Here is a 15989-nt window from a genome sequence, read left to right as displayed (position 1 = left end):
CAAACCAAACTGTGAATCAGGAATCCCAGAAGATCTTTCACATAGACCGCCATAGACACTGCACTGTGCCTTGAATTGCCACACTTGACAACGTGTTGTCAAAACATGTAAAGGAAACTGGCCTCCTCACAAATCATGAATTTGAGTTCATGCCCTTACAAATATCATCATATATAAACCTAGACACTCTCATTTGCTATAATCCTATTTCCTACAAGGGAGAAAATGAGAGGAGTTTTCCGTACTTTGGGATTTGGGGACTGAATAAGACTAATTGGTGAATCAGTACAAAACCTAGGTCAGTTCAAAAGCATCTTGAAAAACTTTGATCTTTGCTGCTAACGTGAGACAAATGGGAACGCCATAGCTTCCTGTTCAAGTCACACAGCTTCACTTGCTTTATGTAGGAAGTCGAGCAGCCCATTAAGTGAATGGCAGCAGTTTGAGTTTCCCCATCATTCCCATTCCCCTACTTCACTGTCACATGCTCATTAACTCCCTTAATTTTTCTACCAAACACAAATAGCAATCATTTACAGTCCAATAATGCCTTATGCCTTACAAGGCGTGAAACAAAAGACTGTGCGGCGTGCCACTCCTCACACAGACTGTAGGTGCCCATTGAATCACAAGGAGTTAATCTGCCCTTTGACAGGTTTTGTTTTTAGTCCTGCTGGGTGCCGATACACCCTCCTGCCTGGTTAACCGAAGTGCACCAGGGGGCATGTCGGTTGAGTTGCCAACAACCCAACCCAAGACGTGGTACCAGTAGCAAGGCAAGGCCTTGACCTGACACACTAGGCCTGAGTCGACGTAGTAGTGGTACAGTCCAATAAAGAATATATTACAGAAGGAATAAAGGCGTAGACTATTTTCTAAATGGAGAGAAAATTAGAATATAAAAGTAAGGATGTGATGCTGAGGCTTTATAAAGCACTGGTTAGACTGCATCTGGAGTATTGTGTGCAGCTTTGGCCCCCTTATCTAAGAAAGGATGTGACTACTTTGGAGTGGGTTCAGAGGAGGTTCACAAGAATGATCCGGGAATGAAAGGGTTAATGTATGAGGTGCATTTGATGGTTCTGCACCTGCTCTCACTGGAGTTTAGAAAAATGATGGGAGGATCTCACTGAAACCTATTGCATATTGAAAAGCCTCAAGTAGAGTGGACATGGAGAGGATGTTTCCTATAGTGGAGGACCAGAGGGCACAGCCTCAGAATAGAAAGGCATTCATTCAGAACATCCATCGAGAGGTAATGTTGCAGCTATGTAGGACCCTGGTCAGGCCCCACTTGGAGTACTGTGCTCAGTTCTGGTTGCTTCACTACAGGAAGGATGTGGAAACCATAGAAAGGGTGCAGAGGAGATTTACAAGGATGTTGTCTGGATTGGGGAGCATGCCTTATGAAAACAGGTCGAGTGAACTTAGCCTTTTCTCCTTGGAGTGACGGAGGATGAGAGGTGACCTGATAGAGGTGTACAAGATGATCAGAGGCATTGATCATGTGGATAGTCAGAGGCTTTTTCCCAGGCCTGGAATGGCTAGTATGAGAGGGCATAGTTTTAAGGTGCTGGGGAGTAGGTACAGAGGAGATGTCAGGGGTAAGTTTTTTTACGCAGAGAGTGGTGAGTGTGTGGAATGGGCTGCCGGTGACGGTGGTGCAGGTGGATACAATAGGGTCTTTTAAGTGACTTTTGGATAGATACATGGAGCTTAGAAAAATAGAGGGCTATGGGTAAGCCTAGTAATTTCTAAGATAGGAACATGTTCAGCACAACTTTGTGGGCCGAAGGGCCTGTATTGTGCTGTAAGTTTTCTATGTTATATGTTTTCTATGTTTCTAACAGAGATGAGAAGGAATTTCTTTAGCCAGAGGGTGGTTAATCTGTGAAATTCATTGCCACAAATGGCTGTGGACGCCAAGTCATTGGGCATATTTAAAGTGGAGGTTGATAGGTTCTTCATTAGTAAGGGCATCATAGTTTACAGGGAGAAGGCAGGAGAATGGGGTTGAGAGGGATAATAAATCAGCCATGATGGAATCATGGAGCAGACTCAATGGGCCAAACAGCCTAATTCTGCTCCTATATCTTATGGTCAAAGTGATAGCGACATTCTGGAAATGAGTCCAGTTTTCAAATTTTCACCTGTTGCCAAGTTCTTGCATAGAAAGTGATGAGATGGAATATATTGCTTTCCCTCCTACACTTTTGAGGTTTGACCTTGATCCTGGTTAAGCACCTCGCATGTGGTGAGGAAGCTGAAAGTCAGACAAGTGATTGAAATACAGAGCTTTGTTGTGGGAGTAACTCAAGTCTGTACACAGCTGCAAACTGAAACACTATTCTCACTATCTACTTCAAAGCTAACCCCAACATTTCATGGACCATCTTGGCACATAGAATGTACTACAGATGCATAGACTGGACAACACTATAAATGATAGACTGTACGGAGCATGCCTTCTTCTCATGAGTACCATCAGGGAGGAGATACAGGAGCCTGAAGAAGCACAATCAATATTTTAGTAACGTCTGTAAGATTTCCGAATGTTCCATGAAACCACTAACATTGCCTCACTATTTTTGCTCTCTTAATATTTGTTTATTTTTTAAAAGATTTTTCTTAGTATAAATTATAGCAAATGTTTCTGCATTGCACAGTACTGCTGCCGCAAAACAACAAAATTCACCTCATACCTCAGTAAAAACAAACCTGATTCTGATTCTGACTGGATGACACAATGAATATAAAGAAAACCTTTGTTACAAGGGGAATTGAGTACAAGAGCAAGGATGTTCTTTTGCATTTGTACAGGGCACTGGTGAGACCACACCTGGAATATTGTGTACAGTTTTGGTCTCCAGGTTTAAGGAAGGACATTCTGGCAATTGAGGAAGTGCAGCGTAGATTCACTAGGTTGATTCCTGGGATGGCAGGGCTGTCTTACGCAGAGAGATTGGAGAGATTGGGCTTGTACACGCTGGAATTGAGGAGATTGAGAGGGGATCTGATTGCACGTTTAAGATAATTAAAGGATTTGATAGGATTGAGGCAGGAAATATGTTCCAGATGTTGGGAGAGTCCAGTACCAGAGGGCATGGATTGAGAATAAGAGGTCAGTTATTTAAAACAGAGTTGAGGAAGAGCTTCTTCTCCCAGAGAGTTGTGGAGGTGTGGAATGCACTGCCTCGGAAGACGGTGGAGGCCAATTCTCTGGATGCTTTCAAGAAGGAGCTGGATAGATATCTGATGGATAGGGGAATCAAGGGATATGGGGACAAGGCAGGGACTGGGTATTGATAGTGAATGATCAGCCATGATCTCAGAATGGCGGTGCAGACTCGAGGGGCCGAATGGTCTACTTCTGCACCTATTGTCTATTGTCTAAAACCATGCCTGCTTTATATTTCCTGTGTATAGGTTTTATGAATAAGGGTTATTTTTTTGGAATTTTAGACCTGGATGTGATCAAGTCACTTCATAGAGTATCTCAAGTGTACACTGTTGTGGGTTTAAAGCAAGAGATAGACCAGGACAGATCAGGAGGACAGACTTTCATCTTTGCACGATGCTTGTTGTAAGTAATTAGTCTCTATAACAAAAGAACTTTAGCGTCATTCTTAACAAATGTCCGTTTCAATTTATATATTTTATTTTTCAAATCCAGTGGTTGGGTTTGAACTCACATTTTCTCTGGATTGCAAACAGAAAGTGCCACACAATTACTCCGGTAACATGATCACTTTGCTACCACATTTGTTTGCTGGAGACCATCTTGCTCACTGCACACCCAACGGCTTGCAGGGGATGAGCACAGTCAAGTATCACAAGTGACTTAAGTACTGTAGCAGAGGGCTGTGGTTTATATCCCAGCATAAGTCCACGCCTTCCCAGTGGAACAATTGGCGCACCTGTAACGAGACGTGACAGGAAGGGTCTTCGCCCGTACAAATCGCGTTCTGTAAATCACTCCCATCCCCCGAAGAAATAAAACCCAGCCTGGACGGGGTGGCTGCTTCTCTACAGACTCGAGGTCGATACAAGCAGTAGTTTCACAACAGAACCTCTCCATCACAAATCCCAAGCGACAGAAATAGGACCAGGAGACCGTCGTTGTTCATCCGAAGTCATGGCATCGTCCTGTTTCATCTCTGCACTATCGCCGACACGGAAGGTGCGGTACATTTTGTTTCATTAATATACCTACGAGGCCGACCGATGTGATTATTGCACATTCCCGTAAACTGCTATTTATTCTAAAATTTAATATCAAGATTCGAATGTCTCTCGAGCCATTATTTATATTTGCGATTATCACTTTACATGTTCTGCCAGCAAAAATAATATCGGTTATATGTTTGTCAAATTATTCCACCAGTATTTAGGTACCTTTAGAATGTTAAACAAAAATAGCCGCTTTAGAAGTGTATATATTGCTGATTTGCTGAGTTGGTTTTCGTACGGAATAACAGGTTGGAGTAGGTAAAGCCTGTGACCGAGAGTAACCGCGGAGTGTTTTGACCGACAGTAACCCCGGCTCTGCATCGGATTCCGAAACACCGCTCGGGAAGGTGCAGGCTGTCACTGTGGTTTGTCATGAGCGCTCCGCACGTCCGGAGGGAGCTCAACCTTAAACCCAAACACAAGCATTTGTCCTCAACACATGTGCACGAATTTAAAGCCCAAATCTAAGTAACATTTAGTCTTGCATAATCACTCTATCGGCCACTTTCTACCCCCCTCTTCACTGCAATGATCTGGAAGATTTTCTTTTCCAAAGAAGTAGGAGCAAGACTCAGCCATTCGGCCCCTTTGGCCAGCCCCACCATTCAGTGCTGCTGGGCACTAAACTTCAACAACTCCTCTCTACCATTTCCCTGCTTATTCCTTGATTTCTGAAAACAAATTATCTGCTTCTGCTTTAATTAACTGTTGTGATCTCGCCTTTACAAGTCTCCAGACTAGAGAATTAAAGATTTCCCCCCCCCACCGTGAAGAAATTTCAATTCCACTCCTCCTTCCTCCCTCTCCCTCCAACACGCATGGCTGATCTTGTCAGCATAGAGTTACAGGGCATGAAACAGACCTTCCAGTCCATCCATGTACCTGGCCAAATATCTTTTAACTGTGTCCCATTGTTCAGAAGTGACCCACTGGTGGAAACATCTAAATGTGTACCCTGTCAGGCTCCCTTAGGGTCTTGTATATTTAAGTGACATCATTCTAACTCTACTAAATCTAAAGAATATATATTTCAACTGTTTGCACCATAACAATGCTCTTATCCCAACAATTAGTCTGATGGATCCTTTCTGCCCTCCCTCTAATGCTACAATATCCTTTCATAAGTGAGTAAACCAAAGCCATATAATAACATTGGAAAGGAAGGAAGGAAGGAGTGATATGGGGGGAATTGATTGACCTATACAGAATTGTGAAAAGCATAGATCCTGAGAAATTTTTCCCCTTAGGAGAATCCATGACCAGAGGGCATAAGTTTAAATTAAACAACAGAAGATTTTAAGGGGTTTAGCGAAAGATTTTTTTAATCCAGAGGGGAATTGAAATCTGGAACTCACTGTTGAAAAGGTGGTGGAAGCAAATATTCTCTTAACAGTTAAAGTATCTAGATGAGCACTTGGTATGCATTAGCAGAAAAGGCTGTGGCTGAGTGGTGGAAAATGAGATTAGTATAGATCAGTACTTGATGGATGCCTCAAAAATATTGGGTGAAGAGCTTGGTGCAGTGCTGTATTAATCTATGACTATGACTCTATAACAATTCCTTACCGCTAAAATGATAAAGAACATCCTGAGGATTATGGAAATTAAGTAGGAGCATTTTTCTCACCCTTAAAAGGAAAATTAACCTCCCTATAATGACCAGCTCAATACTCCCAGGACAAGAGGATAGGTGATTGGCTAGCTAAGATGCACTTCCATCTCCAACTTAATTTGTTGAGTGGTTGGGATGGAAGAAGAGATGGTTCCTGACTCTCATCTCCTTCTCAAGAGCAGAAGTGCAGCATATGGACAGATATGGATGCCAACTGACGTCAGTACTTTCCCAGTACTAGAGAACAAAAAGTGACTCACTGCAGTATCATAAATCTGTGATAATAAACCATCTGCAGAGGTGCTGAAATGCCTTTGATTAATCAGATTTCAATTAAAATAACCTATATAAGATCATAAGACATAGCAGCAGAATTAGGCCATTCAGCCCATCAAATCGGCTCCACCATTCCATCATGCTGATTTATTATCCCTCTCAAACCCATACTCCTGCCTTCTCCCTGTAATCTTTGATGCCTGACTTATCAAGAACCTATGAACTTTCACTCTGAATACCCAAGACTTGGCCTCCACAGCCATCTGTAGCAATGAATTCCACAGATTCATTAACCTAAAGCATATTTTCTTGGAATACAATAAATTTGTTGTAGTTTTGTTTGGATTTGACCCTTATTGCCAATGCTTTGTTCTTAGACCATGTTTTATCCTCATGTGCTCATGTGCTGGCGCATGGCCAGGTGTTTGGTCTAGTGATCTGAAGGTCACTAGTTCAAACCTCAGCTAAGGCAGCGTGTCCTTGAGCAAAGCACTGCGACGATACCAGTGCCAAACTGTATCGGCCCTTACCTTTCCCGTGGACAACATCGGTGGCGTGGAGAGGGGAGACTTGCAGCTTGGGCAAATGCTGGTCTCCCATACAACCCTGCCCAGGGAACTTTCCAAGGTGCAAATCCATGGTCTCTTGAGACTAACGGATGCCTATTTATCCTCATCCACATTGTCTGCTAATTGTTGAGAATGTCTTACCTAAAGATCATCTGATTATTGGCTCCATTCTTTTGCCCAGTTCTCTACATTTAGTGGCCATTTTATTTGGTATCTTCTGTACCTAATAAAGTGGCCACTGAGTGTATGTCTGTGGTCTTCTGCTGTTGTAGCCCACCCACTTCAAGTTTTGATGTGCTGTGTGTTCAGAGATGATCTTCTGCACACCACTGTTGTAATGTGTGGTTATTTGAATTACTCTCATCTTCCTGTCAGCTTGAACCAGTCTGGCCATTCTCCTCTGACCTCTCATTAAGAATGGGTTTTCATCCACAGAACTGCTTCTCACTAGATGCTTTTGTTTATTGTACAATTCTCTGCAAACTCTTAGAGACTGTTGTGTTGAAAATCCCAGGAGATCAGCAGTTTCTAAGATACTCAAACCACACCGTATAACCATATAACCATATAACAATTACAGCACGGAAACTGGCCATCTTGGCCCTTCTAGTCCGTGCCAAACACTTAATCTCACCTAGTCCCACCGACCTGCACTCAGCCCATAACCCTCCATTCCTTTCCTGTCCATATACCTATCCAAGTTTACTTTAAATGACAATACCAAACCTGCCTCTACCACTTCTACTGGAAGCTCATTTCACACAGCTACCACTCTCTGAGTGAAGAAATTCCCCCTTGTGTTACCCTTAAACTTTTGCCCCTCACTCTCAACTCATGTCCTCTTGTTTGAATCTCCCCTCTCAATGGAAAAAGTCTATCCACGTCAACTCTATCTATCCCCCTCATAATTTTAAATACCTCTATCAAGTCCCCCCTCAACCTTCTATGCTCCAAAGAATAAAGACCTAACTTGTTCAACCTTTCCCTGTAACTTAGGTGCTGAAACCCAGGTAACATTCTAGTAAATCTCCTCTGTACTCTCTCTATTTTGTTGATATCTTTCCTATAATTCAGTGACCAGAACTGTGCACAATACTCCAAATTTGGCCTCACCAATACCTTGTACAATTTTAACATTACATCCCAACTCCTATACTCAATGCTCTGATTTATAAAGGCCAGCATACCAAAAGCTTTCTTCACCACCCTATCCACATGAGATTCCACCTTCAGGGAACTATGCACCATTATTCCTAGATCACTCTGTTCTACTGCATTCTTCAATGCCCTACCATTTACCATGTATGTCCTATTTGGATTATTCCTACCAAAATGTAACACCTCACACTTATCAGCATTAAACTCCATCTGCCATCGTTCAGCCCACTCTTCTAACTGGCCTAAATCTCTCTGCAAACTTTGAAAACCTACCTCATTATCCACAATGCCACCTGCCTTAGTATCATCTGCATACTTGCTAATCCAATTTACCACCCCATCATCCAGATCATTAACGTATATGACAAACAACATTGGACCCAGTACAGATCCCTGAGGCACACCACTAGTCACCGGCCTCCAACCTGACAAACAGTTATCCACCACTACTCTCTGGCATCTCCCATCCAGCCACTGTTGAATCCATTTTACTACTTCAATATTAATACCTAACGATTGAACCTTCCTAACTAACCTCCCATGCAGAACCTTGTCAAAGACCTTACTGAAGTCCATAAAGACAATATCCACTGCTTTACCCTCGTCAACTTTCCTCGTAACCTCTTCAAAAAATTCAATAAGATTTGTCAAACATAACCTTCCACGCACAAATCCATGTTGACTGTTCCTAATCAGACCCTGTCTATCCAGATAATTATATATACTATCTCTAAGAATACTTTCCATTAATTTACCCACCACTGATGTCAAACTGACAGGCCTATAATTGCTAGGTTTACTCTTAGAACCCTTTTTAAACAATGGAACCACATGAGCAATATGCCAATCCTCCGGCACCATCCCAGTTTCTAATGACATTTGAAATATTTCTGTCAGAGCCCCTGCTATTTCCACACTAACTTCCCTCAAGATCCTAGGGAATATCCTATCAGGACCCGGAGATTTATCCACTTTTATATTCCTTAAAAGCACCAGTACTTCTTCCTCTTTAATCGTCATAGTTTCCATAACTACCCTACTTGTTTCCCTTACCTTACACAATTCAATATCTTCTCCTTAGTGAATACCGAAGAAAATAAATTGTTCAAAATCTCCCCCATCTCTTTCGGCTCCACGCATAGCTGTCGACTCTGATTCTCTAAGGGACCAATTTTATCTCTCACTATCCTTTTGCTATTAATCACACAAACCAATCTTCCATCCTTGGACTCACTTTACACCACAAGCTGTCGGAGCAGAGCTGCCAGGATAATCAAGGATAAGTCCCACCCAGCCAACACACTTTTTGTCCCTCTTCCCTCTAGGAGAAGGTTCAGGAGCTTGAAGATACGTACGGCCAGATTTGGGAACAGCTTCCTTCCAACTGTGAGAAGACTGCTGAACAGATCCTGTCCCGGATCTGGGCCGTACCTTCCAAATATCCGGACCTGACTTGCACTACCGTACTTTCCCTTTTCTATTTTCTAATTATGATTTATAATTTAATTTTTTTTATTATATTTACTTTGATTTGTATTTCAGGGAGTGCAAAGCACAGAAACAAATATCACTGTGATGATTGTACGCTCTAGAATCAATTGTTTGGTGACAATAAAGTATTTGTATTTATATATAACTGTAGAAACCCTTCAGATTTATTTTCACCTTACTTGCCAAAGCAACCTCATATCTTCTTTTAGCTTTTCTAATTTCTTTCTTAAGATTTTTCCTACATTCTTTATATTCCTCGAGCACCTCATTTACTCCATGCTGCCTATATTTATTGTAGATATCTCTCTTTTCCCTAACCAAGTTTCCAATATCCCTTGAAAACCATGGCTCTCTCAAATTTTTAATCTTTCCTTTCAACCTAACAGGAACATAAACATTCTGTACCCTCAAAATTTCACCTTTAAATGACCTCCATTTCTCTATTACATCCTTCCCATAAAACAACTTGTCCCAATCCACTCCTTCCAAATCCTTTCGCATATCCTCAAAGTTAGCCTTTCTCCAATCAAAAATCTCAACACTGGGTCTAGTCCTATCCTTCTCCATAATTATATTGAAACTAATGGCATTGTGATCACCGGACCTGAAGTGCTCCCCAACACATACCTCCATCACCTGACCTATTTTATTCCCTAACAGAAGATCCAACACTGCCCCTTCTCTAGTTGGTACCTCTATGTATTGCTGCAAAAGACTATCCTGCACACATTTTACAAACTCTAAACCATCCATCCCTTTTACAGTATGGGCTTTCCAGTCTATGTATGGAAAATTAAAATCTCCCACAATCACAACCCTGTGCTTACTACAAATATCTGCTATCTCCTTGTAAATTTGCTCCTCCAATTCTCGCTCCCCATTAGGTGGTCTATAATACACCCCTATAAGTGTAACTACACCTTTCTCCTTCCTCAATTCCACCCAAATAGCCTCCCTAAACGACCTCTCTAATCTATCCTGCCAGAGCACCGCTGTAATATTTTCTCTGACAAGCAACGCAACACCTCCCCATCTTGTCCCTCTGATTCTATCACACCTGAAGCAACGAAATCCAGGAATATTTAGTTGCCAATCACATCCCTCCTGCAACCATGTTTCACTAATAGCTACAACATCATATTTCCAGGTATCAATCCATTCTCTAAGCTCATCCACCTTTCTTATAATGCTCCTAGTATTAAAATAAATGCATTTAAGAAATTCTCCACCCCTTCCTCTCTGTTTATCTCTAACGGTACAAAGAACTTTACTGTCTTCTTTTTCTTCCTTCTCCCATACACCTGTTCCTACACTCTGGTTCCCCTCCCCCCTTGTATCTAGTTTAAATCCACTGGAGCCTCTCTCGCAAACCTACCTGCAAGAATACTTGTCCCCCTCCAGTTCAGATGTAAACCGTCCCGCCGGAACAGGTCCCACCTTCCCTGGAAAACTGCCCAATTATCTATAAATCTGAAGCCCTCCCTCCTGCACCATGTCCTCAGCCACATGTTGATCTGCACTATCTTACTAGTTCTAAACCCACCTGCAGGTGGCACTGGTAGCAGTCCTGAGATTGTTATCCTCGAGGTCCTGTCCTTTAACTTGGCACCTATCTCCCTAAACTCACCTTTCAGGACCTCCTCACTCTTCCTACCCATGTCATTGGTTCCTACATGGACCACAACACCTGGCTGCTCACCCTCCCTCTTGAGAATACTGAGAACGCGATCTGAGATATCGCGGACCCTGGCACCAGGGAGACAACAGACTATCCGGGATTCTCGATCTCTTCCACAGAACCTCCTGTCTGTCCCCCTAACTATTGAATCTCCTATCACTACTGCTCTCCTCTTTTCCCTCCTTCCCTTCTAAGCTGAGGGTCCAGTCTCGGTGCCGGAGACGCAACCACTGCAACTTGTCCCTGGTAGGTCGTCCCCACCAACAGTATCCAAAACGGTAATTGTTGATGGGAATGGCCACAGGGGTGCTCTGCTCTTCCTATCTATTCCCCTTCCCTCTCCTGACAGTCACACAACTACCTGTCTCCTGACTCCTAGGGGTGACAATCTCCCTGAAACTCCTGTTTGTTTCTGCCTCTGCCTCCCAAATGATCCGAATTTCATCCAGCTCCAGCTCCAGTTCCCTAACACAGTTTGTCAGGAGCTGCAGCTGGATGCACCTTTTGCAGGTGTAGTCATCAGGGACAGCTGTGCTTGCCCTGACTTCCCACATACTACAAACAGAGCACTCAACTGCCCTAATTGCTACCTCCATTACCTACTCCTAAACTAATTAGATTAATTAAAGGAGCTTACCTGGCCTTACCTCACCTGGAGTGAAGCTCATACTTAGCCTCTGCTCGCTTTTTAAATTCCCCCGCTGATCTCAGAGGCCAACTTTCACGCGCTTGCGCAGTTGTTCCCTGTTCAACCTCGCCTCTGCCTGTTCTTGCCGAAGCCTGATTTAGCCAAAGCCGTCCCACTCTGCCTCAGTCCACTCCGACAATGGCCGCTATGACAATGGCGTCTGGCACGATCTGGCACCAATAATCATTCCATGGTCAAAGTCACTTAGGTCACATTTCTTCCCCATTCTGATGTTTGGTCTGAACAGCAAATGAACCTCTTGACCACGTCTGCATGCTTTAATCCATTGAGTTGCTGTCACATGATTGGCTGATCAGATTTACATTAACGAGCAGGTGTACATGTGTATCTAATTAAAATGGCCACTGAGTGTATACAAACCTACTTCTGAATAAGTCTATTTCATACTTGTGCCATTAAATTAAATTAATTTTCATATGTGTGCCAAAATAATGATATCATGGATCTCTTCAATGCTGACATCAAAATGTTAATTTACCTCACTTTCTTCCATTTCCTCTCCTGATGATAGTAATTATTGGGCAATTCTCCATGGATGTAAAAGTACCATCAATATCTTGTGTCTAAGTAATCACTTTAGTATGTTTGCCTATATGTTCTTTACAATTACAGCCTCTGATTATATTTCAAAGCACTACATTTTTCCTGCTTCATCAGGTCAGAAGTAGGATTCATTGCTTTTCTAACCATGCAGATGAAGCTTCATCATTGTCTCCACACAGTGTGTCTTTCACAACATCCAGATTCCAGGTAATAAATCAAAAGTTAAGAATACGACAAACCCTGGCCCCTTTCAGACCACCCCCAACCATTTTTGTCACCTTTCCCATCCTGGTTCCATGCACCTACAATCTACACATTTCACCTAGCAGCTCTCCCCCCACCCACATCTGGTCGTGGGTCTATCTGATCCATCTGTGTTTCACCTCTTCACTAATGGTTCCCGTGATCACCTTCCTTACTTATCAGATTCCAGCACTGATTGCCTTTGTGTTCCTACTTATCAGCCACCCAACTACCTCTGCTTTACCTTCCTCAATCTGGCCATATCGCCCTTTGTCCTGATTCAGGATTTTCAAAGGTTTCAAAAGTACATTTAATGTCAGAGAAATGTAATACAATATACATCACAAAATGCTTTTTCTTCGCAACCATCCACGAAAACAGAGGAGTGCCCCCAAAGAATGAACGACTGTTAAATGTTAGAACCCCAAAGTCCACCCCCCCCCCCCAGCTCCCCTCCCTCCCGCAGGTAAGCGGCAGCAAAAAACGATCCCCCCTCCCCCCACTGGCAAAAAAAAGCATCAGCACTCGTCACCGAGCGCTCAAGTGTGAGCAAAGCAATAGCAAAGACACAGACTTGCAGTATTCTAAAGACTACTTGTTCACCCGGTGTTTGGCCTGAAATGTCACTGGTCCCTTTACCCCCACCCCACTTAGTTCCTCCAGCAGACTGTTTATTGCTTGAGAGTCTAGACCATGGCCTCTGAGGACCCTTATGTAATCGTCACATTTTCCACACACAAGTGCCAATCAAAGACTACCTCGAATATAATGAGTTAATGCTGTACCATCAGCATTCTGACCAGAAGTTTAAGTTAATTGACAATAAATATTCTATAACTACAAGAGCAGCTCATAGCATTCTGGGTGGTGCAGTAGTGTAGCGGTTAGCAAAACACTAACACATACATTGAATTGCATAGTCTGTGTCAGCAACCAACACAGTGTGAGAATGTACTGGGGTGCAGCCCACAAGTATCACCATGTTTCCGATGCCTAACCCTGCCCCTAACCTGTATATCCTTGGAATGTGGGCAGAAAACAGAGCCTATCTGGACCTGGGGAAAATGTACAAACTCGTTACAGTGCGAATTGAATCCCAATTGCACTGCTGACGCTGTAAGCTTACTATGCTACATTTCTGCTCTGGACTGCTATGATCTGCTCTGTGATCATAGAACTTTTATTGTTGACTTAAATTTCTAGTCAGAATAAACAGTCAACGTTTCAGGCCAAGACCCTTCATCAGGACTTGATCAGAATCAGGTTTAACATCACTGACATATGTCATGAAATTTGTTGCTATGTGGCAGCAGTACAGTGCAATACATAAAGCATATGATAAATTACAAAAAGAAATATGCTGTATATTAATTATTAATAAGTAGTGTAAAAATAGTGAGTTAGTGTACATGGGTTCATATACTGCTCAGAAATCTGATGTTGGAGGGGAAGAAGCTGTTCTGAAGCATCTTCAGGCTCCTGTACCTCCTCCCTGCTGATAACAATGTCCTGGGTGATGAGGGTTCTTGATGATGGATGCTACCTTCTTGAGAAACTGCCTTTTGAGATGTTCTTAATGCCGGGGAGGTCTTTGCGCACAATGGAGCTAGCTGAGTTTATAATCCTTTGCAGCTTTTACCGATCCTGGGTAGCGGTTCCTCCATACTGGACAGTGTCACAACCAGTCAGATTGTTTTCCACAGTACATCTTCTATGATGAAGCAATCTTCCAAGGCTTCTTCAATAGCATCACCCGGTACTACAGCCTCTATCACTCAAGAATAGAGGCTGAAAGTCTATGGGAACACCACCACCAAGTGGTTCCCTTCCAAGCCACATACCTGAAGAAGGTCCTGTTGAAGGGTTTGGTCCAAAACGTACCTGTTCATTTCTCTCTGTAGATGCTGCCTGACCTGTTGAGTTGCTCCAGCATCTCATGTGTGGGATTCTGGCCTCTCTCTGCTGCTTACATCTGGGCATGCTCTACTCTGTCTCCTCCACCATCAATGGTAGTATCTTTTGTCATCTTGACAGGTCTTCAGTGCTCAGCCAGGTACTCCTCTGGACCAGATGCTTTCCTTTGATTCACTCTCTTGAAGGCAGCCTGCACATCATCTTCAGATACTGAGACCAAAGGATCATTGGGAGTCATGGGGGTGCGCAATGGTTCCTCCCTGTTCTTGTGTCAAACTGAGCGTAGAAGGCATTGAGCTCATCTAGAAGCAAAGTTCTGCTGTCCCCATATTCGCAGGTTTTAGCTTTGTAGGAGGTTACGGCGTTCAAACCCTGCCACAGCTGTCGAGCATCTCTCGTTGATTCCAGTCTAGCCCAGAATCTCCACGTTGCCCAAGAGATGGCCTTCCAGAGATCATACGTGCATCTCTTGTAGTATTCTTGATCTCCAGACCTGGAAGCCTCTGATCTGGCTCTCAACAAATTCTGGATTTCACTACACATCCAGGGCTTCTGATTGGGGAAAACCCTGAAAGATTTTGTCTCTACTCATTCACGGCTGTTTTAATAAAGTCTGTAACAACCCTGGTGGAGTCATACAGGACCTCAGGTGAGTCTTGAACACGGCCCAGTCCACTGACTCAAGACAATCGTGTACCTGTTCTTCTGCCTCCCGCGACCACTCCTTGGTTGTCTTGATCTCTGTAGCCTTGCTCTTTAGGCTCTGTCTGGATGCAGGTAGTAGGAGTACAGCCAAATGACCCAACTTGCCAAAATGTGGTCTTGGGAAGGAATGATATGCATTCCTTATTGTAGTGTAGCAGTGGCCTAATGCATTGGGACCTCTGGTGCAATAGGTTATGTGCTGGTCATAATTGGGCAAGGTTTTTTTCAAATAGGCCTGGTTAAAGTCCCCGACTATAATTTGAAATGCATTGGAATGGGCTGTTTCTTGTTTACAGACAGTATCACGCTGACGGTATGTAAGCTGTGATTAGGATCACGGATGACAACTCTCGAGGCAAGTAGAATTTCTACATTTAATCATTAGTTGTTCTAATTCAGGGGAAACAAGAAGTTGACATAACCCCAACGTCCATGCACCAATGAGAATGGGCTAAAAAGCATATGCTGCCACCTCTTTTCTTACCAGAATTCGAGGTTCAATCCATTCTGAAAATTGTAAAACCTTCTGGTCGGATAGCTGCACCTTTGCCAGATTTGAATCCCACCTCTCCTGCTGCATTTTTGGCCTTGGTCTTGACCCTTCAAGGTGCCATGCTTAACTGCTTCGCATTTAACCATCGAACATGAGATCGGATATAATTTCACAGTCCATTGTTAAGAGGAAATTTAAATGCTGCTAATTGCAGTGAAAGTAGTTCAAAGGAGGAAAACTAGTAGACGTTCCTGCAGCCTACAGAGAGTACACAGGCACCATCTTTAAGATCCAACCAACTGGCTGGTGTATTCACGGATATCGTCAACCTCTCTCTCTGGCGGTGTGTGGTACCCACTTGCTTCAAG

General features: G+C 43.2%; 1 protein-coding gene across 1 annotated transcript in view; it reads left to right on the top strand.

The window, feature by feature from the left end:
- Positions 1 to 3992: 3992 nt before the first annotated feature.
- abcg4a (ATP-binding cassette, sub-family G (WHITE), member 4a) overlaps positions 3993 to 15989 on the top strand; it is a 158003-nt gene continuing 146006 nt past the window's right edge. The window contains exon 1 of the mRNA XM_059957300.1: positions 3993 to 4180. Coding sequence (XP_059813283.1) covers positions 4136 to 4180 — 45 coding nt within the window. The 5' untranslated portion in view covers positions 3993 to 4135. The remainder of the gene's footprint in view (positions 4181 to 15989) is intronic.

The sequence above is a fragment of the Hypanus sabinus genome, chromosome X2, assembly GCF_030144855.1.
Source record: "Hypanus sabinus isolate sHypSab1 chromosome X2, sHypSab1.hap1, whole genome shotgun sequence".
In the NCBI taxonomy this organism is placed as follows: Eukaryota; Metazoa; Chordata; class Chondrichthyes; order Myliobatiformes; family Dasyatidae; genus Hypanus; species Hypanus sabinus.
This window is presented reverse-complemented; position numbering and strand designations above follow the sequence as displayed.